The 27,928-nt window shown below is 43.2% G+C and overlaps 1 protein-coding gene across 1 annotated transcript in view; it reads right to left on the reverse strand.

The window, feature by feature from the left end:
- SCAF8 (SR-related CTD associated factor 8) overlaps positions 1–27,928 on the reverse strand; it is a 1,046,706-nt gene that overhangs the window by 370,834 nt on the left and 647,944 nt on the right. The window contains 2 exon segments of the mRNA XM_030198392.1: positions 25,472–25,732; positions 25,734–25,795. Of these exon segments, the coding sequence (XP_030054252.1) occupies positions 25,472–25,732; positions 25,734–25,795 (323 nt within the window).

Consider the following 27,928-nt stretch of genomic DNA (forward strand, 5'->3'; position numbering starts at 1 on the left):
CAGTTAACGACAAGGTTAATTTTACATAAGCCTGAAATACTATTTATCAACCTAAGAGAAGCTTGAGATCTTCGCAAAGTAACTTATCAGAGGTTCCTAATTTACCTGAACAATCCATCTAGTCTGCCCAACAGCCACATTCATTATCAATCTAAGATTAAGTCAACAATGAAAGTGATATTTTTTTTATTTGGATTTTGCTCACACCTTTTTTAGTAGTAGCTCAAGGTGAGTTACATTCAGGTACTCTAGATATTTCTCTGTCCCAGGAGGGCTCACAATCTAAGTTTGTACCTGAGGCAATGGAGGGTTAAGTGACTTGCCCAAGATCACAAGGAACAGCAGTGGGATTTGAACCGGCCACCTCTGGATTGCAAGACCGGTACTCTAACCACTAGGCCACTCCTCCACTCATGGTCTTTCTTTGGTGTTTCTGGGACATATACCGTAGAAGTCCACCCGACTCTGCCCTTATGTTCCAACTAGCACAACCTTATGAATGAACTTCAGATGGATGCAGAGAACTACTCTGTTATGATGAAACCTTGTGTAAAGTGGATTAGCCACTAAAGCCTGGAGCTCACTTATCCTGCAGGCTGAAGTGACTGCCACCAAAAACAACACCTTCCAGGTCAAAAACTTCAGGTAGCAGGTATCATCAGGCTCAAATGGAGTTTTTATCAGCTAGTTGAGAATGGCACTGAAATCCCACAACATTGTGGGAGGTTTGAATGGGGTAACAGCAAACCTCTCATGAATCGAGCAACTAGATGCTGTACATAGATGGGCTTTCCTTCCACATGCTAATGCTAAGTGCCAATTGCATTAAAGTGAACCCTAACAGAGTTGGTTTTAACTCCAGACTCTGACAAGTATAGAAGGTACTCAAGCAGTTTTTGGTGTAAAACCAGGCCTTGCATCAGATGGCAAACCTCTTCCATTTAAAAATATGAACTCTTAGTGCAATCTTTTCTGGAAGTGAACAGGACCAGGGAAACACCATCATGCAAGTGGAGAGAGTAGACTACAAACCTTTCAACATCCAAGCCATGAGGGCAAGAGTTTGGGATGCAGAAGTGACCCCTTGGTTGAGTGAAGAGGGTTGGAAAGCAGTCTAGTTTCCATGGATCTCTGGAGGCAAACTCAGGAAGGAAAGGGAACTATATTTAACATTTTTAACATATCTGTCTTAGCCAGTAAGGTTAAATGAGGATCACGGTCCTCTTGTCCTGCTTGAGTTTCAACAAATTTTTCACTATGAGTGGTGTGGGAGAATACTCATACAGATGTCCTGTCCCTCAATGAAGAAGGAAAACAACTGAGCCTAGGTCTACCATGCAATCTTGTGTGCGACTGTTGTTCTTCCCAGCCAGGTAAGTGGACCTGAGCACATTTTGTGCACAAATGCTCAGGTCCATAACCCAAGCACTTTCTAACATAAGATGTACGATCCTGTACCCCCCTGCTTTTTAATACAGTACAATGCAACCTGATTGTCCATCTGAATGAGTACAATTTTGTGCATTAGCCAATCTCTTAAAGCCTCTAGAGCGTTCCATATAGTCTGAAGCTCCAGGAAGTTGATGTGCAATTGGGTCTTCCTGGGATGATCACTGACCTTGAATGTGAAGATCATACACATGAGCTCCCCACCCCTCTTGTTGGACACATCCATCATCAATGTCTAGTAAGGTTGAAAAATTTGAAATGGAAGTCCCTGCATCAAATTAGACCAAATCGTCCACTGCAAGAGGAGGAGTAAAATCAATGATATCTACTGGTTTACCAGAGGCTTAGGACCATGGGATGCTAGAGTCCACTAGGCCAGTATCAAGTGGAGACATGCTATGGGTGTTACATGAAATGGTGGAGGCCATGTTATTCAATAATCTCAACATCTGCAGAGCTTTCACTTGCTGTCTCTGGCAGACCTACAGTGAAATGTGGCAATGTGGACTACTGCAACTTTGCACTGGTCTGAAGAAAAGACCCAGGCATAAACTATACCCAGCAGGGCTCCTATGAATTCCAATTCCTGGACGGGGAGCAGATGGGATTTTGGATAATTCACAATGAACCTTAGTAGCCTGATTGTGATGCTCGGGGGGGGGGGGGGGGGGGGGGGGGGAGGTGGACATTTGGAGGGAGTTTTCACCAATGAAGAGTAACATAAGTGGACTATTTTGAGAACCCACTGGAAAAATATCACTCTCCCCCCTTACTTGAACAGTTACTTTTAAAGTGGCTTTTCTCTCCTGAAGCCAGTCAAACTCATTCCTTGATTTGACTGGGGAGTTGGCTAGGACTTTTGAGCCCTTTGCTACCTCGGGTGACAGCAAGCGATCCAAGCTGACTAGGAAGGGTTGGAAGCAGGAGGACACCTACACCTTTGAGAATAGTAGGGTCTTCTTTGACTTGCATCCAAATACCTCCTAGAACAGGAGGTCGAAGTGGGAGTGGGCCAGGAGAGTGACTTGATGGGATCAGCGTGCTTTTTGATGAGGTCAGCGACCTCCTCCACCTTGTCACCCAAAAGATTATCACCCTGGCAGGTGACGTCCACCAGCTGATCCTGAACACCTGGTTCTAGGTCAGAACGATGTAGCCAGGCAATTTTGCACATTCCTAGACCCATAAAGATTATCATTCAAAAAGTACAAGGATCTCAAAAAATAAGAACAAGAGGAATACTAACTGGTAAAACAAAGGAATACATCAACATGGCAAACATTCAAGCTGATGAAAAGATAGCTACAAAAGCAAAAACAAAGTGGCAATGTCCCCCCTCCCCCCAAGTTATATCTGCGAAAGATAGCAGGCAAGAGGTAAAACTGTAACACTGAAAGGGTTCAAGAAACAATATGTGGAGAGATGCAACAAAGAGAGCAAAGATATTAAACATATACTTTGGTCTCTTATTCCCTGAATAAAAGATTGGAGGACTACTGATAATTCACAATAGTACAAATGACACAAAGAACAGTTTCATTTAAAATGGCATTTATAGACTGCTTCTACGAATTTTGGTTCAAGGCGGGCAACTGAACGTAAAAAAGTACAAACGTCACCAAAACTAATACATATATCAACCAATCACAAGCCATACATATTTACAAATTCCCATAAACTTATATTTCCCAAACCGTCAATTAAGTATTAGAAATACCTTACTTATAGTAGATGACGGCAGAAAAAGACCTGCACGGTCCATCCAGTCTGCCCAACAAGATAAACTCATATGTGCTACTTTTTGTGTATACCTTACCTTGATTTGTACCTGTCCTTTTCAGGGCACAGACCGTATAAGTCTGCCCAGCACTATCCCCGCCTCCCACCACCGGTTCTGGCACAGACCGTATAAGTCTGCCCAGCACTATCCCCGCCTCCCAACCACCAGTCCCGCCTCCCACCACCAGCTCTGGCACAGACCGTATAAGTCTGCCCAGCACCATCCCCGCCTCCCGCCACCGGCTCTGCCACCCAATCTCGGCTAAGCTCCTTAGGATCCATTCCTTCTGAACAGGATTCCTTTATGTTTATTGCTTATTATAATACCTGGGAAAAAGCTTACAACTTTTTTTTCATGAAGATATGAGTTTCAGTTTTAATATTTTTGAAAGTTTATTCCAAACTTGAGGTACTATGTCCTCTAATGTTTGACCCCCTCATACTAGCCATCCTACAATCCTCTGCTGAGGAAATTTTCAAAGATGTATCATTCTTAAACCTTAATAGATGCAATAAGTAAACACTCAAGCAAGCAGGACAATTTCCCTACATTGAGCATCAATGCCAATGGCCTGAATGGACACGCAATCAATGAAGCTGTATCAATAAAGGTGTTACCCTATCCCACCCTCAGATCCATAAAACCAAAGTTACTCACTTGTAGCAGATGTTCTCCAAAGACAGCAGGACACACATTAACACAGTTGGGTGACTATTATTCAACAGAGTCCTGTCACCGACACTACATAGTGTTCTGAATATTCCACAAACCATTGGCACCCTTACTGTGCATGTGTGGGTGCCTTACGCCAGCCTCAATTGTGCAGAATCAGTCGTTGAAATCAAAAGCTTAGAGAACACAACTCCAAGGCAGGAGGGAGGAGGGAGAGTGTGGTAATATGTATTCTACTGTCATTGAAGAACACCTGCTACAGATCAGAAACTTGGCTTTCTCCAAGGACACGCAGGTCACACATTGCACAGTTGTGAATCCCAAGCTACCATGCTCACCAAAACAACAGTGGAAAACAGTGACTTGCAATTAAAATTACTAACGTTATTATTATTATTACATTTGTATCCCACTTTATCCCACCTTTTTGCAGGCTCAATGTGGCTTACAATTCATCGTGGATACTGATCGTTATCAATAGAAATCAAACAAAATAAAACATGGAAAAGAAAATAAGATGATACCTTTTTATTGGACATAACTTAATACATTCTTGATTAGCTTTCGAAGGTTTGCCCTTCTTTGTCAGATCGGAAATAAGCAAATGTGCTAGCTAACAGTGTATATAAGTGAAAACATGCAAGCATTACTATGACAGTCTGACAGGGTGGAGGATGGGGGTGGGTAGGAGGTATGCATGGTGACATCAAAGCATATCATTGATATTCTAACAGGATAGGTGTGGATAGGTGAGGGGAGGGTGATCAACAGAGAAATACAGCTTTATGGTTTATAATGGGCTAGGAACCCCAGATCCCTGTTAAGTCCTTTCTGTTGGATGTTAAAATATTCAATCATTCTGACTTCAAAGGTCTTACGTTCTTGTATGGTTTTAAAGTTACCTTTCAGGATTCTCACTGTGAAGTCACTGGTACAGTGTCCTGGTCCTGTAACCAACAGGGGTGGGAGCCCTACTGGCACCAGTATTGTTCATGTGATGTCTATGTAAATTGAATCTTGTCTTAAGCATCTGGCCTGTTTCTCCAATATAGCATCCTTCGTTACATTTTTTACACTGAATGATATATACCACATTGGAAGATGAGCAAGTGAAAGATTCCTTTATGTTGAATATCTTTCCTTTGTGGATGACTGTGGGGTCCTGTGAAATGTTTTGGCATAGTTTGCAACTGGATAAATTACAGGGAAGTGTGCCCTTCTGTTCCTTTTCAGTCTGTGATGGAAGTTTACTTCTGATTAGCTTGTGTTTTAAGTTGGGTGGCTGTCGGAAGGCCAGTACTGGTGGGGATGGGAATATCTCTTTCAGTAATTCATCCTCCTGGAGTATAGGTTGTAGATCTCTTATGATTTTCCTCAGTTTTTCCAGCTCTGGATTGTATGTCACTACAAGGGGGATTCTGTCTGTGGCTTTTTTCTCCTTGTACATCCTTCGAAAGCTAATCGAGAAATGTATTAAGTTATGTCCAATAAAAAAGGTATCATCTTATTTTCTTTTCCATGTTTTATTTCTATTGATAACCTTAAGAGTGGACTAACACGGCTACCACACTCCTCTACTCTTGGATACTGGAAATAGAAAAGAATGTACATTTGGTTTTAGAGCAAGTTTTGGGTACATGATGGTGAAATACATGATAGTGTTAAAGCCATAGACATTAGATGCATGATAGTGTGAAAGCAAAAGACATTAAAGACATTAAAGAACGTTCCTGGATATCTTAAAGAATGTAGAGTTACGCGTGTTGTTCTTTATGATATATTTTGTCGAAGAGATAAGTTTTCAGGAGTTTGCGGAAATTGGTCATTTCGTAGACCGTTTTCAGGTTACGTGGCAGTGTGTTCCAGAGCTGTGTGCTTGTATAGGAAAAGGTTGATGCATGCATTGATTTGTATTTCAAGCCTTTACATTTGGGAGGATGAAGATTGAGGAATGTGCGGGAGGATTTTTTTGCATTTCTGGGTGGTAGTTCTATTAGGTCTGACATGTAAGCTGGGGCGTCACCATGGATGATTTGGCTAAAGAGTTGGCGATTAAAGGATTAAAAGAGATGAAAAGTTTAATAGACTGCCAATATGACTATGTTCTTTCATCCAGCAACCTAGCATTATTAGAGTTTAACGTATGTAGGGCCTGCTCATAAGTTTGAGGTCTCGGTAAGTACTACATATTGATTTATGTGAAAACTTGACACTAATTCTGTTGGGCCTGAAGAACTATACTTCTGTGAAAGAATTACATGTATGGAAAATAATAAGTAAGTGCTTGTGTTTGCTTGGATACTTGCTCAGCCAGATATCCTGCTCGGCCCTTGTCTCCTGTACCTGGGAGAGGCCAGGACAAATATCACAGAGACAACTGTTAGTTAACTGGCAAAAGCTTTCGGGAACAACAGTCTCAAAGTTCACTAAACTTCAGAAAATTGACACCTGACTGGCTCGACCCACCCTGTCACTCTTGTCTTTTTATTGAAGAGCTTCTGACAGATGTTATATAAATCGACAGATGTTAAATAAATCAACAGATCAGCAATCCAAATATTGTAAACAATAAAGCAATAATAGTCAGCAGTTAGGTGATAATGGCCCACTACTGTAATCAGCAAACAGATACTGATTACATATATATGTTGAATTTTAATTGCACATGCAATGTTCTAGTACTTCTGGGATAAGCAAGTGGAGTAGCTGCCTAGCGGTACAGCACCAGTCTTGACATCCAGAGGTGGCCGGTTCAAATCCCACTGCTGCTCCTTGTGATCTTGCGCAAATAATCTAACCCTCCATTGCCTCAGGTACAAAACTAGATTGTGAGCCCTCTAGGGACAGGGAAATATCCAGTGTACCTGAATGTAACTCACTTTGAAGTACTACTAAAAAAGGTGTGAGCAAAAAAACAAACAAATAAATAAATAAATAAAAATAAGAAGTTCAACTTTGTTCCTGCTCTGTTTGCACAAGAAAATTTCCAACATCTGCACAAGAAACACTTGTCACATACTGGAATTTGCAAAACTGCTAAATTTACTCTTTTCTATTTCCCTAGTCATATCTTTAACCCCTGATACTCCTCTCTGGACCCTCCGTGTCTTAGTCTCATAAACACTCTCAGAGTCATCACTTGCAGTTCGCTTACTCTTGGCTAAAGTAAGGAAAAATGATGTCTTACCTGATATTTTCTTTCATTTAACGGCAGCAGCTGAATCCAGAGACTTGTGGGTTGTGACCATGAACCACCAGGTGGAGATAGAGAGTATTGAACTGAACTCTGTATTTCAGGACAGTATGCTCGTCAGTCAATATTTCTCATAACAAAGCTGAAGGAAGAATTAAGCACCATATTTCTCTTTCCTCACAGATGCACACTATGAACAGCCAAACCACAAAAAGTAAACTTTCAACCCTGATCCGTAGCATGACCTTAAACAGAGAAATGAACAAAGAGGAAAACTAGAATACCGTACCAATGTGCGGGCTTCTGGATTCATCTGCTGCAATTAAAGGAAAGAAAATTATCAATTAAGATATATTTTTTCCTTCCTTAGCATCTACAGATGAATCCAGAGACTGGTGGGATATAGCAAAGCACGTAAGGTGGATATTTGCCAATCCCGCGCAAAGGAACGAAGCACCAGAAAATGATTCCATTTGGGCCGCGATATCCAAGAAATAATGCTTGGAAAAGGTATGCAAGGAGGCCCAAGTGGCCGCCCTACAGATTTCTTCAAGAGATAAACCTCTCAACTCTGCCCAAGAGGTTGCCATAGCTCGAGTGGAATGAGCGTACAGGGAAACAGGAGACTGCCTGCCCGCCAGAAGATAAGCAGAGGTAATAGCCTCTTTAATCCAATGAACAACTATCGCCTTGGAAGCTGCATTACCCCAGATTTGGTCCTGAAAGGAGAACGAAGACATAATCTGAGTGCCTAAATTCATTAGTCACTTGTAAATGCTGAAACAGGACCTGCAGGCTAGCAAAATCTTTCTCTTCTTAAAGGCAGAAAAGGAATATAGGTTGATTCAGATGGAAGGCTGAAACCACTTTAGGCAGGAAAGAAGGAACTGTGCACATAGTCATTCCTGACTCGGAAAACTGAAAGAATGGATCTCTACATTGAAAACACTTGCAGTTCCTATATCCAACAGGATGAAAACATAGTGATAAGAAAAACAGCCAGTATCAGATCCTTCAAAGAAGCTTTCTTCAATGGTTCCAAGGGAGTTTTTTTGCATAGCTCGGAGTGCCAAGTTAATGTTCCACTCTGGACAAGGATGGCGTAAAGGGGGCTTAAGACGATTAACCCCTTTCAAAAAAACAGATTGCATCTGGATAAACGTGACCCAATAACAGACTAAGGCTGCCACTTATTCTCGAAAAGAATTATAGACCAAGCCTTTCTTAAGGCCTTCCTGCAAGAAAGCCAATAAATGTGGCAACAAGGCACTAAATGGAGGGTTATTTGGAGGGTTACTGGACGACATCATTGCGACTCCTCTAAAAGTTCATAAACACACAACCTCTATGGTGTATGCTCAAGGACCACCACACTTCAAAGGTCATCCAGACTCAAGCATACGCCACCAAGGTTGTGCATTTATGAGCTTGAAGAAGAGTTGCAATGACATTGTCCAAATAACCCTTCTTTCTCTATTTTGACTTCTCAAGAGCCAGGCCGTAACACCAAAGCGGGAGGGCTCTTCCATCTGTACTGGATCCTGACACAGAAGGTCTGGAATCAAAGGTAGACGAAATGGCCCATCCACAAGAAGCTGAATCAGATCCGCATACCATGTCCTTCTGGGCCAACCCAGAGCAATCAAAATGACTAAGCCCTGATGATGCAAGAATCTGCATAGAACTCTCCCTATCAACGGCCATGGCGGAAATACATATGGAAGCCCTGCTTCTGGCCAAGGCTGTAGAAGAACATCTAGTCCCTCCAAACCATATGCCCTTCTTTTGATGAAGAACCTGGAAACATTGGCTTTGAGACATTTTGCAATGAGATCCAACACTGGCATCCCATGTGATCATCTGAAAGATGTCCGACAATAATTCCCATTCTGCCGGGTCAAGGGAAGTCCTGCTGAGGAATTCCACTTGCAAACTGAGGTGCCCCACTATGTGAGCTGATGAGATGTACTGTAAATGTTTTCTTGCTCAAAAGAAGAGAAAATGTGTTTCTATCACCAGGGGCATACTGCAAGTGCCTCCCCCTCTTTGTTGATGTAAGCCACCACCGTTGTGTGGTCTGAGAGAACGAACTGCTTTACCATCTAGAATTGAATGAAAAGCTCACAGGCGCCTTTGAAACCGCTCAGAGCACTAAAAGATTGATTGGACACTGCGCCTTCGTATCGCTCCAAAGGCCTTGAGCATTGTGCTGAAGACAATGAGCCCCCATCCTGTGAGACTGGCATCGGTCAACACCATGATCCAAGGGGGTGTCGCCAAATGCATGTCCTGCTGTAAACTTGTGGGCTGAAGCCACCAGCTCATACTGCACTTCACCTGAGGGGTCCAAAGGAGACAGACATGGTAATCCTGAAACACTGGTGACCACTGGCTCAAAAGAGATTGCTGGAGCAGACACATGTCAGCTTTTGCCCAAGGTACCACCTCCAGAATCACTGCTATGGACCCCAGCCCTGTACATAATCCCACGTAAGGGGATTTGGTATTCACAACCACCGCTGAATTTGATTCTGAAGCTTGATCCATCTTTGGTCCAGTAAAAACTCCTTGCCCTGAGCTGTGTCAAATAGAACCCCCCGGAACTGTAGAATCTGGGTTGGCCCAATATGATTTTGGGGGAAAATTGATCATCCAGCCAAGGGATTGTAACAGCACAATCACCCTGGAGGTGGCCTGACTCCTCTCCAGGTCTGAAGCAGCCATGATCAACCAGTTGCTGAAGTAGGGATAAACCATTAGGCTGAAGCCAGGGTCCCGCTTACAATTAGACACCAACAACTTTGCAAGCTGTCCCAGCACCGGCCCAGCCTTTTACAGTGCCTGCCCTCGAGGGATGGATCCAGATCATGCTCCAAAAAGAGTTGGGGTGCAGAATAATATCCTTATTTTTGTTTTCAATCCCTTTCCTAATGATACCCAACATTCTATTTGCTTTCCTAGCTGCAGCAGCACATTGAGCAGAAGTTTTCAACGTATCATCAACGATGACACCTAGATCCCTTTCTCGGTCCGTGACTCCCAACGCTGAACCTTGCATGACATAGTTATAATTTGGGTTCCTCTTTCCCACATGCATCACTTTGCACTTGTTCACATTAAACGTCATCTGTCATTTAGACGCCCAGTCTCCCAGTCTCGTAAGGTCCTCTTGTAGTTTTTCACAATCTTCCCGCGATTTGACTACTTTGAATAACTTTGTGTCATCGGCAAATTTGATTACCTCACTAGTTACCCCCATCTCTAGATCATTTATGAATATGTTAAAAAGCAGAGGTGGAATATGTTTGGCCTGGGCCTCCAGGACGGTGTTTTTGAACAGCATCCACGCCTGCTGTAGGTTTCTTACTCTCTCAGTCACTCATCTACGTTTTTTTTTAACCGTTCTTCTCATTTTATCATAGCTTCATTTTTTAAAGTTAAACGCTAACAAATTTGACTTCCTATGTTTACCTTTTTGAAAGCAAATTTCAAAGGCGATCATGTTATGATCACTGTTGTCAAGCGGCCCCCGGACTGCTACCTCCCATACCAGATCATGAACTCCACAAATTACTAAGTCTAGAATTTTTCCTTCTCTCGTCGGCTCCTGTACCAGCTGCTCCATAAAGCTGTCCTTTATTTCATCGAGGAAGTTTATCTCCCTAGCGTGCCCTGATGTTACATTAACCCAGTCTATATGGGGGTAATTAAAATCACCTAAACATTCAAAAAATTCTACAATGATCAACTACAAGTGTTCAAGGGTGAAAGTGGACTTCTTATGATGAAAGATTGTGGAGAAAAAAAAGACCTCAGTGAATACCGATCACTCCTCTTTTTAAAGAACACGCCTTTTAGATAGAGAGGGGACCTCTTTAATCATTAGTCTTTGAAAAAAACTCCACATAAGTCACTTTCATCGTGTATGAGCCATCACATCCTTTCAAACACTTATGGGGAAGACACTGCTATTCAATGCAATGTAACCAAACCTCCAGTACTTATCTTGGACAGTGAGTAAACGTGGTCTTCTTCCACGAATCTGTGCAAAATCTGACTTTCATCTACGGCCCTCCATTTTGATGTAGATGCTAGAGGACACAGTGCAGGCGTGTTACTCTCTTGGAGGTGGTGATTTTGAAAATTTCCCCTGACGCAGCCATACAGTGGCGAAACAGGGCTTCCCTGTCGGTTATCGAAGGAAGGTGCAGATGAAATTTAGATGGTGCACAGAAGGTGCAGATGAAAATCAGATTTTGCACAGATTCGTGGAAGACCACGTTTACTCACTGAAGGTTTAGTTACATTGCATTGAATAGCACTGTCTTCCCCTAAGTGTTTGAAAGGATGTGATGGCTCATACACGATGAAAGTGACTTATGTGGAGTTTTTTTTTACAAAGAATAATGATTAAAGAGGTCCCTTCTCTATCTAAAAGGCGTGTCCTTTAAAAAGAGGAGTGATCGGTATTCACTGAGGTCTTTTTTTTCTCCACAATCTTTCATCATAAGAAGTCCACTTTCACCCTTGAACACTTGCAGTTGATCATTGTAGAATTTTTTGAATGTTAGGAGATTATATTCTACATATCCAGGGGCAGACTTATACGGTCTGTGCCAGAGCCAGTGGAGGGAGGCGGGACTGGAGGTTGGGAGGCAGGGATAGCGCTGGGCAGACTTATACGGTCTGTGCCAGAGCCGGTGGTGGGAGGCGGGGATAGTGCTGGGCAGACTTATACAGTCTATGCCAGAGCCGGTGGTTGGGAGGCGGGGCTAGTGCTGGGCAGACTTATACGGTTTGTGCCCTGAAGAGCACAGGTACAAATCAAAGTAGGGTATACACAAAAGTAGCACACATGAGTTGTCTTGTTGGGCAGACTGGATGGACCGTGCAGGTCTTTTTCTGCCGTCATCTACTATGTATACAGAGGTAATTAAAATCACCCATTATTATTGCATTGCCTAATTTATTTGCCTCACTAATTTCCTTTAACATGACTGCCTCCGTCTGCTCATCCTGGTCGGTGTGGACGGTAGTACACCCCTATCACCATCCTTTTCCCCTTTACACATGGAATTTCGACCCACAATGATTCCAAGAGATCTTTTGTTTCCTGCAGAATTTTCAATCTATTTGATCGAAGCCTCTTGTTAACGTACAATGCTACTCCTCCCCCAATCCGGTCCACCTAATCAGTACGATATAATTTGTACCCCGGTATGACAGTGTCCCACTGGTTATCCTCCTTCCACCAAGTCTCAGAGATGCCTATTATGTCTATTTCTTCATTCAGTGCAATATATTCCAATTCTCCCATCTTATGTATTAGGTATTCTCCGAGGACAGCAGGCATCTATTCTCACATATGGGTGATGCCATCCATGGAGCCTGGTATGAACTCTGCCAAGTGCACTGTCACTTTAAATCTCTGAGGCAGTGCCTCCATCATGCATGCACAGGTGCTCTCCCGCCCGACTTGCAAGTGCAGGACCAGCAGTACAGTATGAAAACTAAGACGACAACTCCAAGAGGAGGTGGGAGGGGTGTGGGAATATATGTCTGATGTCCTCAGAGAACACCTGCAATAGGTAAGTAACTTAGCTTTCTTCGAGGACAAGCAGGTATAATATTCCCATATATGGGACTTACCAGCTATCACGCGCACAATAAACATCAAATCTGTAACTAAAGAGATAGTGAGTCTGGTGGAAATAACGGGCCGGAGGGTAGAGTTGGATTTTAAACAGTAAAAATAATCTGCAGGACTGCTTGTCCAAATCGGCTACCCCGCCTGGAATGCTGCTCCAAAAAGTAGTGAGCAATGAAGGGATGGATAGAAAACTACGTAACTGCCTTGCAAATGTCTTGAATACAGGCAGAGTGGAAATGGGCCATGGAAGATCAGGTCAGCCTGAGTATATGTGCAGGAGGCACAGTCAGCCAGCCAAGTATAGATTGTACGCTTGGTGATGGGGTCAAAGGATACAAAAAGCAGGGAGGACTTCCAATGAGGATTTGTTCATTCTAAATAGTATGTCAGAGTTTGCTTGCCATCTGTAACAACCAGCCCTTTTTGGACTGAAGCAGACTTTTAATGAAGTCAGTCTGATGTAGTGCTGCTGTGCTGCTTCTCTAGGATGAGAGTGTGGCTTAAGGAAGAAGACAGGTAGTACAATGGACTGACTGAGATGAAATTCTGTGTTTCAGCGCTGCTCTGGGGTCCCCGCTCTTAACTTCTATCTTTACCACTAAATCAGATCCCTTCTGGAGGCAGCATTTCTTCCAGGAGTTGCTGAATCAGTCTATGGACCAATATTTAATTCCGGTGCCGGCCGGAATATTGCGTCGAGGAATCAAAGTCGAAAAAGAAAAACTCGCGTCTCCAAGTACAGCTTCCAAGATGGCGAAGACGAAATGCGATAGCGGTGGCAAATTCACTGACAAACTGGCTCAAATCACTGCAGCGGTCGGTGCGGCCTTGACACCAAGATTTGATTTGTTAGCCAGACAATTTGAAAAACTGGATGGGGTGTTGACTGAGACAGTAAAATGCACGACCGAGGCTGAACGGAGGCTATCGGAACTTGAAGACACATGGGCCAGATGTGACCCAGAGATTTCGCGCCTAAAGGAGCAGATAAGAATGCAGCAAGACAAGCTTGAAGACATCGAAAACCGAACGAGGAGATGCAATTTAAGAATAGTTGGAAATCCTGAGAAAGTGCAGAAGAAATCATTGGGGCACTTATCAGAGCAATGGCTTTGCAAAGAGTTTGCCCTCTCAGACAGTTAAGGGGCTCTCTGCATTGAACGCGCACATTGAGTTGGGAAGCCACATCCTGATAAGCAAAGATCAAGGGTGATTATAATAAAGGTGCATAATTACCTCCACAAGGAAGAAATTCTGAGAGGATATAGATTGAAGCGTGAAACTTTAATGTATGAAGGTGCCCAGATTAGAATTTTCCAGGATTACTCGGCAGGAGAAGAGACGGTGCTTCCATCCAATATGTTCTTCAATGGTGGAAAAGAAAATTCGCTTTTTGCTTCTGTACCCGGCGATCTTAAAGATACAGCAGGAGGGGAAATGGAGATCTTTTGAAATGACATCGGAAGCACAAGATATTTTTTGAATAAAGACATGCAGCTAAGCACGGCTTGACACTATAATGAGCAGTGCACAGACTCTTTACTTGGAAGGCTATAATGAAGGGTTGGTGGATCTCTGCACTTTGCAGTACGTTATGGCCACAGTTGACATTATGTGGAGGAAAGCTGTGAGGACTTGGAAGCTACATAGACTATGGCAGAGTTCGCTGAGAGGATCCGTTTATGTGTAGCAGCGTACAAGTCTGATGTTGAATTATGAAGGTTATAAAGTTTGAGAGATGGGGAGGGGAATTTGTTATGGTTGAGGGTAACATGCATTTGAGAAGGGGAAGGGAGCGGGGGCTCTTGCATGATCATGACCTGACTGATGGGTAGATACTCATCAGATATTAAGAGGGTACTCAGTGGGGGAATAGTTAAGAGGGAATAGTTAAGAGGGAAAAGGGTGGGGTTAATTCCAAGGAACGCAAAGGGGGGAAGATAGGGGAAGGGAAAGTAGGGGGGAGGTGGGGATTTGAGGGTGGGGGGAAGGGATGTGAGATTTTAAAACACGAAGAACGTCCTAATATCAGGGGAATGGAATATTCATATTGTATATCGGAGTGGATTAATGAGAACCTAGATAAGAGGAGGGTAGTGGGGAATATCAAACCACCGGGAAAGGGCTGGGACCCGGAGGTTTCAATTTTCGCTTATAAGTTGTGTTTGGGACTGGCTTGGGTTACCACACTATAAGATAATTACATGGAATGTGGGGGGGGGGATTTCATCCCCAATTAAACGGAAGATCTTATCACACTTGAAACGCCTTAAGGCAGATATAACATGTCTCCAAGAAACCAGGCTTTCAGAACAAGAGCATCATAAACTTAAACAAGGGTGGGTGGGACAAGTTAATTGCGCCTCCTCTGATGGGCGTAAGGGGATGTGTGGCAATTCTGTTTCATAAGCATTTGGCATGCACCACTGAGATCATTTTAGATGATTCTCAGGGCCGCTATATATTGATTAAATTATGGCTGCAAGGCAGAGAAATGTATCTATTGAATATTTATGCCCCCACTCCATTTGATGCTCAATTTTTTCCTGGGTTGTTGAAAGATCTTCCGTTTCACAGGAAACCGTTAATCATTGTAGGGGATATGAACACACTGATGGATCCTACAGAAGACTGTACAGGTGCAAGGCAGCGTGGGTTTATGGGGGGGGGGGGGGGGGGGAAGACAGAGGAATGTTACAGGAGTTCACCGCTTCTCTCTCTGTGGTAGATGTTTGGAAGTTACTGCACCCTGATGGGAAGGACTTTAACCACAGATCTAGAGCCCACAGCTCATGGGCACGCCTCGACTATATGCTGGTGGCTACAGAACTTTTCCCTTGGGTCACGGAGTCTGGGTTGGAAGAGATGGTGATCTGAGACCATGCTCCTGTGTGGTTCGCGCTGGAAGCCCCGAGATGTTTCAACCTTAATAGGAGTTGGAGATTCCCCAGTTATTTATCCAAGGATAAAGGTTTTCAAAAATGTTTGCATGCAAAATGGGACGATTATGTAGCACATAATAAAGTGCATGAATCTAACCCCCAGTTATTTTGGTGTGCTGCCAAGGCAGTGATATGGGGAGAGCTGACTGCTTATATAGCAACGAGGCGTAAGAAAACTGCGACCAGTATTATCCACTTAAATCGACAATTGCAAAGAGCAAAGGCGCATGTATATATAGCTTCTCCTACAGTGTCCCTTAGAGATACTTATCAGCAGGTACGTGACCATCAATTCTCTGCTGCATGAATAAATGCAACGATCTTTGATTTATGGAGAGTATCGTTTTGCTAGATTTGGTAATAGATCGGGGGGTATGCTAGCCAAAATGGTAGAGGCGAGAGGGGGAAATTGGACGATAACAGTGCTAAAAGATACGGGGGGTAAAGTTGTAAATCAGCCAGATTCAATCTAAGAAATATTGCAGAATCATTTCCAACAGTTATATGCGCAGAATGAAGTAATAGAGGGCGATAGGGTGAGGCAATTTTTGGAAAGTACGGGAATGCCTTGCCTTAGTGAAGAGGCAGTGCGGTCTTTAGAATCTCCCCTGCAGCTGAAAGAACTACAACGAGCCAATTGGGGATTAAAGTCCTTCTCCGCACTGGGAGTGGATGGGTTATCCGGCGAGTTCTATAAGATATTACAACATTCCTTACTTGGGCCACTGTTTGAATATCGTCAGTCAGTTATCCAAGTGGGGGGATTTCCGGCTTTCGAGAATATGGTACGGATCTCTCTCTTGTTAAAACCAGGGAAGTCGCCGGAGGAGCCGGACCCATTTCCTTAATTAATGTTGATATTAAATTGCTGGCCAAGATCCTAGCTGATAGATTGATGGCTCATCTCCCAGATTTGATAGGGACAGCGCAGGTTGCATTCGTTCCTAAGCGTCATTCTGTCTTACATATACCTAAAGTGCCCTTAGCTATGGCTCATAGTATCTACTATAAAGACGTGACAATAGTAGTCCATCCTGGATGCAGCTAAGGCATTCGATCGAGTTGAGTGGGGGTTCCTCTTCCAAGTTCTCGAATGGGTAGGACTGTCCGGTGGTTTTAGAGAGGCACTGAGGGCCTTATATAATGGTATGGAAGCACACATAACAGTTAATGGAGGACAGCCAGAGAGTTTTGAGGTGCGTCGGGGAACCTGGCAAGGATGCCCACTTTCCCATTATTGTTTGACATAGCTTCGAACCATTGCCCCGGTTAATAAATTCAACTATTGGGGTACGGGGAGTGAGGGTGGGGGATCAGGAGGTGAAAGCCCTTTCATATGCTGATGCCATTTTACTTATCCTATCTGATCTCAGTCTTCTCTTTTTAAATAAATGCCTTAGATTTGATACGTGAGTATGGAGCCCTGTCAGGATTTACCTTAAATCTTCATAAGTCTGGGGTGATGGCATTGAATGAGGAGATAAGAAGTTCCTGGAAAGGAGAGTTTCCGCTCCAGTGGGTAGATTCGAAGTTGCAATATTTGGGGGTATTTCTTACCAGGGATATAGGGGCCTTGTATAACGTTAATGTTATCCCGTTATTAGACATGACTAGGAGTAAGTTGGAGTTGTGGAGGGCCCTTCCACTCACGCTGTGGGGCGGATAGCCTTATTTAACATGGTTTTGGCTCTCAAATGGCTATATGTAATTCAACAACTGCCCCTCTTTCTTAAGCACCGTGAAGAGCAGGCTTTGAAGAGAACCTTACAGGACATTTTGTGGCAAGGGAAACGTCCCAGACTTACACTTGATATGATTTCTATACCAAGAGATTGGGGGGGGGGGGGGGGGGGGGGGGAGATGGGCCTTTTGAACGTTAGATTCTTAACAATTGCATGTGCGATGCGTCATATCAATGATTGGTATCGGGGATCGTCTGATTTCTCCTTAACATCAGTTGAGGCAGCTTTATTTCCCGAGGTTCATTTTAGTCATCTATTACAATCAGGGAATGCCCTACCAAAGCATGCTTTTAAGAAGCATCCATTATTGAAGACCTTGAGGGCTGAATGGCGCTGGATGTGCAAAAGACACCGGTTCTCTGCGGTCAGTTCTCCCTGGCTCTCTATCTGTAACAATCCTGCATTCCCTCCGGGGCAGGGGAAAAATGTTTTTAGTATGTGGGCAAAAAAGGGCATTGTGTACCTAGTACATGTAGTCACTGATGAAGGACGTATGTGAACCTACTCGGAGTTACAAACGCAATATGGTATTTCTTCTGGGCATCCATTTGAGTATCTTCAACTGAAGCACTATGGACAGATCTGACTTGGACAGATCTGACGGAGGATGTTGTGGAAGTGTTATCAGAGGCTTTTTCGCTGGGGGGCTCAACAGTCCATCCCACTGAAATTCCATCATCAATTCTTGAAGGACACTACGGCGGAGGTGGATTATGTGCGTTTGGCTCTTTGCTGGTCGAAGGACCTAGGGTGTGAGGTAATGGCTGATCTGTGTAGATCTTATTTAAAATCGATGTACATGCAGAGGCTCTCGATACCACAGAGGGAGAGGCTGTATAAATGGATTATGAGATTATACATATTCCCAAGTAGGGCGTTCCGGGCAAAGTTTTTGAGTAATGGGAGCTGTCCTAAGTGCGGAGAGGAGCTCGCCACACTGGGGCATATATTCTGGCTGTGCCACTTTGTACAGAGATTTTGGATGGATTTGTTAAAGGGGGGTGGAACATTTGTGGGGCTGTACATTAGTGGGTGATCCCTTATTACTTTTTCACAAATATCAATTCTTGTCAGCTCCACCTGAGGGATTTAAGGGCTTTATTAAGATGGCCATATTTTTTGGGATTACATCCATTCTGAAGATGTGGTGGTCTAATCTGGGGCCATCCTTGCAAATGTGGAGGTCACAGCTAATATCTCAGATGCGATTGGATAGATGTGGGGTCTCAGATCTTGAGAGTGTCCCAGGCATGAGATTCCGGGCAATGTGGGAACCACTATTTATTTATTTGGTCCACTTGTATCCCACATTTTCCCAGCTTATGCGGGCTCAATGTGGCTAACAAAGTTACTAGAAAATTACATAATACAACAGGTTAAATTTGTTCCAGGAAAACATCTTACAAATTAAGTACAGAGTACTATGGGTTACTCTCCCTCCTAAAGGAAGAAGTTTTCTGTTGAAATTTCTAATTAGGATGTAATACGGTAAAGTCTATTGTTATCAAGTACGGTGGGGGGGGGGGGGGGGGGGGGGGAGAGTAAGGGGTTGCTAGCTTGTGCGGTTTTAAATGGATTAGTACTGAAGGGAAAATGGGATTAAAAGAATGATGATGTGGAGGAGTGGCCTAATGGTTAGGATGGTGGACTTTGGTCCTGGGGAACTGAGGAACTGAGTTTGATTCCCACTTCAGGCACAGGCAGCTCCTTGTGACTCTGGGCAAGTCACTTAACTCTCCATTGCCCATGTAAACTGCATTGAGCCTGCCATAAGTGGGAAAGCGCGGGGTACAAATGTAACAAAAAATAAATGATAACTCGTTTTGGATGTGGGAACGGAGGGAGAGAGGGAGGAAGAGTGACACCGACCCTGTAGGAGGGAAGGCAGAATGATTGGGAGGGCAACACCAATCTTGGGAGGGGGAGGGAGGTAAAGCAACACAAGACCTTGTGGGGGGGGGGGAGGGCTGGGAAAGCGACACCAGACTTTGAAGGAAGGGAGGGAGGGAGGGAGGGAGGGAGAGTTACACGACCTTGCAAGGGAGGGAGAGGAAGGAAGAGAATGGGGTATGGGCCTTGGAAGCAAGGGAATGAAAGAGACAAGGATGGAGAAAAGGGTGATGAGATCCAGTAAAGAGTAGATGAGGGCTAATAGGATGGGAATGAGGGCTAATAGGATGGGAATGAGGGCTAATAGGATGGGAATGGGGGCTAAGGAAGTGGATGATAGATGGGAAAGATAGGGGTTTAGGAGACTGGATATTAAGTGAGAGAGAGAGGGAGGGAGCAACAGTAAAAGTTAGTAGGTAGATGAGAAGTGAAACAGAGACTAAGGTGAGAGAAAGGGGGATAAACACAAATAAGGGGAAGGATGGACATGAAATGAAAGGTCACTGCCAGACAGATGTAGAGAAGGAAAGGAAGAAGCCAAGAGGAGATAGAAGAAATGGAAATGCCAACATGGAAAAGAATTTAGAGAAGACTGACAAGTGGAAAAGAGACTGGGACCAGCCCAATTAGAAAAATAAAGTGCTCGGACAACAAAGGTAGAAAATAAATATTTTTATTTAATATTTTTTAAGGACTAAGATGTGACTGCTTTGTGAAATGTACGTCTTTTCTATTTTTGTATTTTGCAGAGTGCAGGAGAAAATACATTTCTGCCTCTCTTTTACCAGTATTTACACAGCTTACAGGGTTTGGCTTTCTTGAGGGAGATCTCTATTTCAGTTTTTCTGTGGTTCCCTGTTTTGCATAGTGAGAAAAGAATTAAATATGCTTGGAGTTGTAGAATGATTAGAAAAATTAATGCTCATTATTGCTTCCTATGTAAATGAATATTCCATCACTGTTTCATTATTGCTTGCCAGACCAGTCCAGTCTTATGACATTTTAAGGGCATTTGTTTTAATTCGTTTATTCAGTCCTTACATGCACATGATTTTGCTTTTTAAACCCAAAGGTAAATCTTAAGGGTGGTTAAACAGTGAGGCTTCTGTGGATAAGGACAGAGTTCATGGGGACAGGGCAGGGACAAAGTTCGGGGGGACGGGGACAAACTTTGTCCCCACGTCATTCTCTAGTTCGGAGTACAACCCTGTCAGAATCTGCTGTAAGTTGGGTCTGCCACGCAGGCTTGAAGCTCACTGACTGTTCTGGCAGAAGTAAGGGCTATTAAGAACACTACTTTATATGTGAGAAACAAGAGAACAAGGACAAAGTGATTCAAATGAAGGTTTCATGAGTGCTGTTAGACACTGAGATTCCATGCCACCAGAGGTAACCTGAGAGGAGGTTTGGTATGAAACAAGCCTTTCATGAATCTAAGGGATGAACTGAAAATGACATATTATCAATTTTAGAATAAAAAGCACTGATAGCACTCAAATGTACTCTGACTGAGTTTGTTTTGAGTCCAGAATCCGAGAGATGAAGAGGTATTCCATAAGGGCAGGTAGAGAGCATGTGTAGTAGGGTCGAGCAATCTAGCTGAACACCAGAGAGAGAGAATCTTTTTCATTTTTAAACGGTACATTTTTGTGTGGAAGGTTTCCTAGAAGCAAGTAGCATTCTAGAGACCATGTGAGGAAGAGTCAATGAATGCATATCTATGTTGTCAGGTACCGAGCCATCAGGGCCAGAGAGAGAAGGTCTGGATGAACGAGGGATCCCTTGTTCTGTTGGGGGTTGGAAAATGATTTAATCTGAATGGTTCCCTGGATGACAACTCTAGCAGACGAGGGGAACCAGATTTGATGAGGCCAGTACTACTACTACTAATAGCATTTATATAGTGCTACCAGACGCGCGCAGCACTGAACATTTGACATAGAGGACAGTCCCTGCTCAAAGAGCTTACAATCTACGTAAAACAGACAGACAAGACATTACGGGCAAGGGAATTACAGGGTAAAGAGGAATAGGGGAGGCGGAGGGCAAATTGAGCACGGTTAGGAGCCAAGGCAGCAGTGAAAAGGTGAGCCTTCAGCATAGATTTAAAATAGGTACAGCTGGAGCTAGACAAATGGGCTCAGGAAGACGGTTCCAGGCATAAGTTGCAGCACGATAAAAGGAACAAAGTCTGGAGTTAGCGGTGGAGGAGAAGGGGGACGACAAGAGAGACTTGCTCAGAGAGCGGAGTTCACGGGGAGGAATGTAGGGAGAAATGAGAGAGGAGAGGTAACGAGGGGTCATAGAGTGGATGCATTTAAAGGTCAGTAAGAGAAGTTTGAACTGTATACGGAAGCGGACAGGAAGCCATTGGAGAGACTTGAGAAGTGGGCTAGTGTGGGCATAGCGATTCTGGCGGAAAATAAGGCGAGCTGCAGAATTCTGGACAGATTGGAGAGGAGAAAGATGATTGAGCGGAAGACCAGTGAGAAGTAAATTGCAATAGTCCAAGCGAGAAGTAACAAGGGTGTGAATAAGGGTTTTGGTGGCATGTTCAGAAAGGAAGGGGCGCATTTTACTAATGTTGAAGATAAAGAAGCAACAGGTTTTGGCGATTTGTTGAATATGAGCAGAGAAGGAGAGAAAAGAGTCAAAGATGACTCCAAGGTTACGAGCCGAGGGGACAGGGAGGATATGAGAGCAATTAACAGAGATAGAGAATGGGGGAAGAGGGGAGGAGGGTTGAGGGGGAAAAATGAGAAGTTCAGTTTTAGCCATGTTTAATATGAGATGGCGTTGAGACATCTAGGCAGCAATGTCAGTAATCATGGTCCCTTGATCACAGCGCAGTTGGAGAAACTTTTTTCCTATGAGAGGCAGTGAGGGAAAAGTGCATAGAAGATTCATCCCTCAGTAGAGCAAGACGACATTTGGGGCTATACGGTTGGGAGCACACAGACTGGAACAGAAGTGAGGAAGTTGTTCTAAGGAGAAGTGAACAGGTCTATCTCTGGGGTTCCCCACTACTGGAATATTTAACGAACGACCAAGGTGCTGAGAGATCTTTCGAGAGGTTGAAGGACTCGGCTCATTGTCTGCTACAGTATTCTGCTTGCCAGCTAGATAAACAGCTTTTTTTAAAGATGTTTTGAGAAGCAGCCCAAGTCCAGATTTGGACTGCTTGTCAACAGAGGAGGAAGAATCAGTTCCTCTCTGTTTGTTCAGGTAATACATGATTATTGAGAATACGATTCTGGAAGGTTCTGAAAGCGTTCCAAATAGCTCACAATTTTAGGAGATTGATATGATTTTGTTCTCATGGAGATCACTGAGGTGAGCTCCCTAACCAGTCATGGAAGCATCTGTGGTGAGAGAACCTTGTGATGTAAAGGGGTTTGAATGGAAGGCTGGGTAAGACTGTGGGGACACTGTCCAGCACAGTCGAGAGTGGCACTGTTGTGGAGTTATTTGAATTTGAGCAGATATTATTATTTATTTGGACTTTGCTGACACCTTTTTCATTAGTAGCTCAAGGTGAGTTACATTCAGGTACACTGGATATTTCTCTGTCCCAGGAGGGCTCACAATCTAAGTTTGTACCTGAGGCAATGGAGGATTAAGTGACTTGCCCAAGATCACAAGGAGCAACAGTGGGATTTGAACCGGGCACCTCTGGATTGCAAGGCCAGTGCTCTAACCACTAAAGCAACTCATCCACTCCTCCTCCACATAGTAATCTCATGGCTTGGGATCACTGAGAGGAGAGTATCCACTGAGGATTTTGGAAGTGAAGATGAGCCAATTGTGATACATGGACTGTTGAAGCCATGTGACCGAGAAGGCGGAGCATCTGACAAGCAGATGAGTTGACTGGGATACCTGAGTGGCAAGATGTAACACATTGTTCACCCTTGGCTGAAGAAGGAATGCTCGATCTTAAGTTGTATCAAGGAGCAGAAGCCAAGCCAAATAGACCTTGTACTGATAGTATAGAGCTCCACAGCAGAAAAGGAGGAATTTTTTGTGTGCAGAGAGATTAGATATGTGGGTATATGCCTCCTTGATGTCTAGAGACCAAAGTCAATCATGTTCAATCATGGGAAGTAGTGACCCCCAGGGATAGCATGTGAAAATTCTATCTGAGGAGGAACTTCTGGTCTCGTAGATCGAGAATTGGATTTATTCCTCCTGTCTTTTTCGGAATGAGAAAATATCTGGAGCAGAACCCTCGACCGAATGTCCGGTGGATAAACTGGTTGTACTGCATTCTGCTGGAGGAGGGCCCAGAGCTACATAATCTCATCTGGAGGGAACTGAAACAAGACTCTCTTGGAGGATGATGGGGGGGGGGTCTTTTTTGCCAACGCACAGCATAGCAATGTTGAATGGTGTGTAGGACCCATTGGTTGGAGATTATGAGAAGCAACCTCTGTAGGAAAAGAATAAGCCTGCCTCTGACAGGTAGATTGCTTGGCACAGGCAACTGTATGGTAGCAATGATCTTTAAGAAGGAGTTAAAAATTAGGTTGCTGTCTAGAATGAGAGGGTGTCTGGGATTTTTGTCCCCATAGTGTTGGGGCGTAGTCTGTTGAGAGAAGCAGTAGGTGTGTAACTACACTTAGATATCGTTGGAAAATTGATAGTCTCCTGAAAATCTTCTAGTAGAAGTAGTAGTAGAAATTTGAGGCCTAGATAAAGTCTTTATTGTATCTGTATGTTCTTTTTTTAATTAATCAGCCACCTCCTCGACTGTCACCAAACAAGTTTTTTCCATGATAAGGGAATTTTCTAGACATTCTTGAACAGCAGAATCAAGGTCGAAGACCCTGAGTCAGAATAATCGGTGCACTGCTACTGTTAAGGCAGAGATACGTGAAGGGACATCAAAGCATCAAAGGCCTAACTTGCAAGATATTTATGACAGTTTAGATTTCTATACAGCTTATGGAATTCCTCTTGTTTATCAGAGGGAAGGAATGCTGCAAAGGATACAGCACTTTGTATTAGAGATTTTAAGTAAATGGTGGAATAAAATTGATAATCCAAGACATGATTGGTTAGCATTGATGCTTGAAAGTTTTTCTGCCAAAGAGTCTAATGTTCTCGTTCTCTACTTGGATAAGCAGAAGCATGAGATCTGGCACAGAGAGTGCACTTTAAAGTGGATTTTACAACTAAGGAATGGTGTGGTAGTTGTGTTTTCTCAAACCCCTGAACATTTCTGTATCCTATACATTACGCCAATTTTCTTTCGGGGAATCTGAATCATCCGTGGGGCCTCCCAACTCTTTAGTAAAATACTTTTCATAACAGAGGTTCATCATCTATTTCTAGTTTAAAAGGTATACCTTGAGCCATTTCATGGCCAAAGCCTGGAAAGGATATACTTTCTGGGGGAGATTTACACCTATGAGTTGTATGAGAAGAATCAGATGGATTGCCATAGGACTCCTCATCTGAGAGATCCTGATCTGTCTCTCAGGAGAGGTCCGAATCTGACTCTTCGAAGTAATGTTCATGAGAAGTACGTGTGGACTAGAGTATCGAGATGCATCGAGGCATATGAGCAGTATGTGGAAGAATGTGTGGACTACAGTGTCGGAGCTTCTGAAGTTGGAGAAAGCTCTTCTGCCGAAGATGAAGCATGGCTGATTGGATGCGAGGTGCCTCCGTGTGGGGCCTTCTCCCATGACTGTCTCTCCGATGTATCCATTAGATACATTAGAGAATGATATATCTTTGAAAATTTTCTCAGCAAAGGATTGCAGGCTGGCTAATATAAGGAGTCAATCAATAGGGGGACACTGTACCTCAGTTTGGAATAAGCCACTAAAAATTCTGATGCTTAACTTTTTTGATCAGTCCAGAGGTACTTATATACTGCATTGTGGAAGCAATCAGAAGTGTGCATATACACTGTTTTTAATGTCCACAAAACTGTTAAACGTTTTAAAAATGCAAGGATAAAAGAAAAACATGCTTCTTATATTAATATAAAATTTAGTTCACAGATATATTGAGTATTGACTTTGCATAACTTTCATTACATTTAAGCTCTTTTTGCTTTTCCAAAGCCACAAATTACAGGTATGCCAGAATGCAAGTTACTTCTCTCCTTTGTTCTGTGAAAGTTAGTGACAATGAAGATACTAACTGCAACATGGCAACAGGCTGTGTATAAACCTCCGGCTGTGTATAAACCTCCGGCTGTGTATAAACCTCTGGCTGTGTATAAACCTCCGGCTGTGTATAAACCTCTGGTTGCGTATAAACCTCCGGCTGTGTAGTTACTATTGTTGGTTGTGTTGTTACCACTGTTTCCTTAGAAATAGTTTCACTCTGGGTAGTTGTGGTTGCTGCTGTGGTTGCTGTTGCAGTTGTAGTGGTGGTGGTGGTAGCGGTGGTGGTGATGGTGGCGGGTAGTGGTCGTAGCAGTGGTTTCTTTGACTGATTCAGTGCTCTTTGAAGTTTCCCATTCTTTCAAAAAACATAAAAAGAAATTAAATTACTTTCAAATACCCAAGTGCTCTGTATCTAAATTACCCTAAATTACAGAAATAAAATTAAAATTATATGCAAATCACCACATCATATTTCTGTATGTAATATCAAAGGGGCTACAAAATGAGGGCAAACTTAGCATGAAACTCATATGAACATATACCCAAGAGTTGTAAGGTTTTTCTCCTACAATATAATAAAACCATCACAGGCTGCACAATGAACATTAAGGGCCTGATATTTAAAAGGACATTTGTGACTAGCAGTGAACGCTGGCCACGGTAAGTGCTTCTTAAAATAAATATTCCCGGGGGGGAAAAAAAAAAAGAGTTGTAACGAGTTGTTTTGAGTATGTTTGGTGTAATGTCAACAATGTTTAATAAAGACTTCTATAAATTAAAAATAAATAAATATTCCCTGTATTTAAACACAACAATTTTGTTTATTCAATGCACTAAACAGATAGAATATATTAATTTACAAAAAGGAACAAAAAGGAACTAAAATAATAATTAACTAAAAGCACAACATGGCCATGTTTCATCCTCTCAAGAGCTGTGTCAGGGGCTTGTAACAGAACCCAGAGGTATTGTCACAGAATTTCACCTACTGGTTTTAAACAACTTTTCTCCAGAAAAGCAGAAACAGTTTTTGTGAATTTATTATTTTAGTGGTGAATAAATTGGACATTTTTGTGAATACATCTCTGCGATCTGCTTCTTTTTGTTTTGTGCTGGATCTTGTAGATCAGCTATTTGTTTTTCTTGGTCCCTGAATTACACAGAGGCAGGGTTGGGGAAGTCCAGGAGTGACAGAAATTCAGTTTATGCATCCAAATCTGGAAGTTTTTATTTTAAATATCTTGTTTATTATCAGTTCTCCTTACACTTAGTACTTACCAAAACAATAATTTTATGTTTGTCTACTCCAATACAAATTCTTACAATCAAGTGTACCAACAGTTTTTTGTTTTCTCCCCTCCCTCTCCACGCCTTATTTCTTCAGGAATTCAACACTCTGCTCCTTGTCACTGAGGTCAGGGTGTCCCCAAAATGGAGACCAAATCTTGCAAATAAGTCCCCCTTTTCCGAAGACAAGTCTACAGTGCTTTTGCGTTCCAGCGAGCATATGTGAATCATCAGGGAGTGCCATTGGCTGACCGTGGGGTGCTCTGCTGATAAATATACTTGCAGGACTGCCTTTTTCCTCATCAGGCTTGCCCTCTGCAGGAAGGCTTTCGCTCCAGCCGGTGCTTGTCCTTGTATAGTAAACAAGTTGAATAACTGCTTTGGGGAATGGTGCCACTTAATTCTCCACATGGGCTGATACATGCTCCGCTACATATTCCAAAACCTATGGATTTTAGGACATGTCCAAAACATGTGACCTAGATGTGCGTTTGTCATCCCGTATTTGGGGCAAGAATCTGTCTCTCTGAGCGTGGCCCGGTAGGCTCTATGCGGTGAGATATAAAGGTAAAATATGAATTTATACTGGGTTCCTACAGCTCACGTTTCAGTCAATTTGTAAATCCTCTTAACACTAATTCCAACTGTTCTGCGTGACTTGTACTCCCAGCTCCGTGCTCCACTACTGTGCCACTTTAGCACAGTCAATCTGTTGGATATGTTCTCTAAGATGGCCATGGAAATATGCCAGTGGAATGCGAGACTGGGCATCTAATCCAAACATAGCATTATAGCTTTCCCAAGATTCCAAAGTCAGAGCCGCTCTGGGCAACGATTGCACATAATGCTTTAGTTGTAAATATGCAAAGATGTCTCGCTTAGACAATTTGAACTCCCTACAAGTTCTGAAAAGGGTTTTATCGTTCCCTGTTCAGTTACCACATGATATACATAGCAAGCCCCTTGGAAAGATCTAGAGGTGTTCCCCACTGGGAACTCTGGATTGCCTCTAATGGGCAACAAAGGAGAGGCCAAGTTGTTAAGAGCAAAATATTTACACAGCCATCTCCATGTCTGCCGCAATGGCCTAAATATGAGGGACACTGGGCCCAAATTTAATACTTGACCCGCTGGTGCACGCAGCCAACTTGCAAAATGTCAACCTCGGAACCACTGTGTTTCTGATGGTGTATTAGAAAAA

Source organism: Microcaecilia unicolor, chromosome 3, assembly GCF_901765095.1.
Source record: "Microcaecilia unicolor chromosome 3, aMicUni1.1, whole genome shotgun sequence".
In the NCBI taxonomy this organism is placed as follows: Eukaryota; Metazoa; Chordata; class Amphibia; order Gymnophiona; family Siphonopidae; genus Microcaecilia; species Microcaecilia unicolor.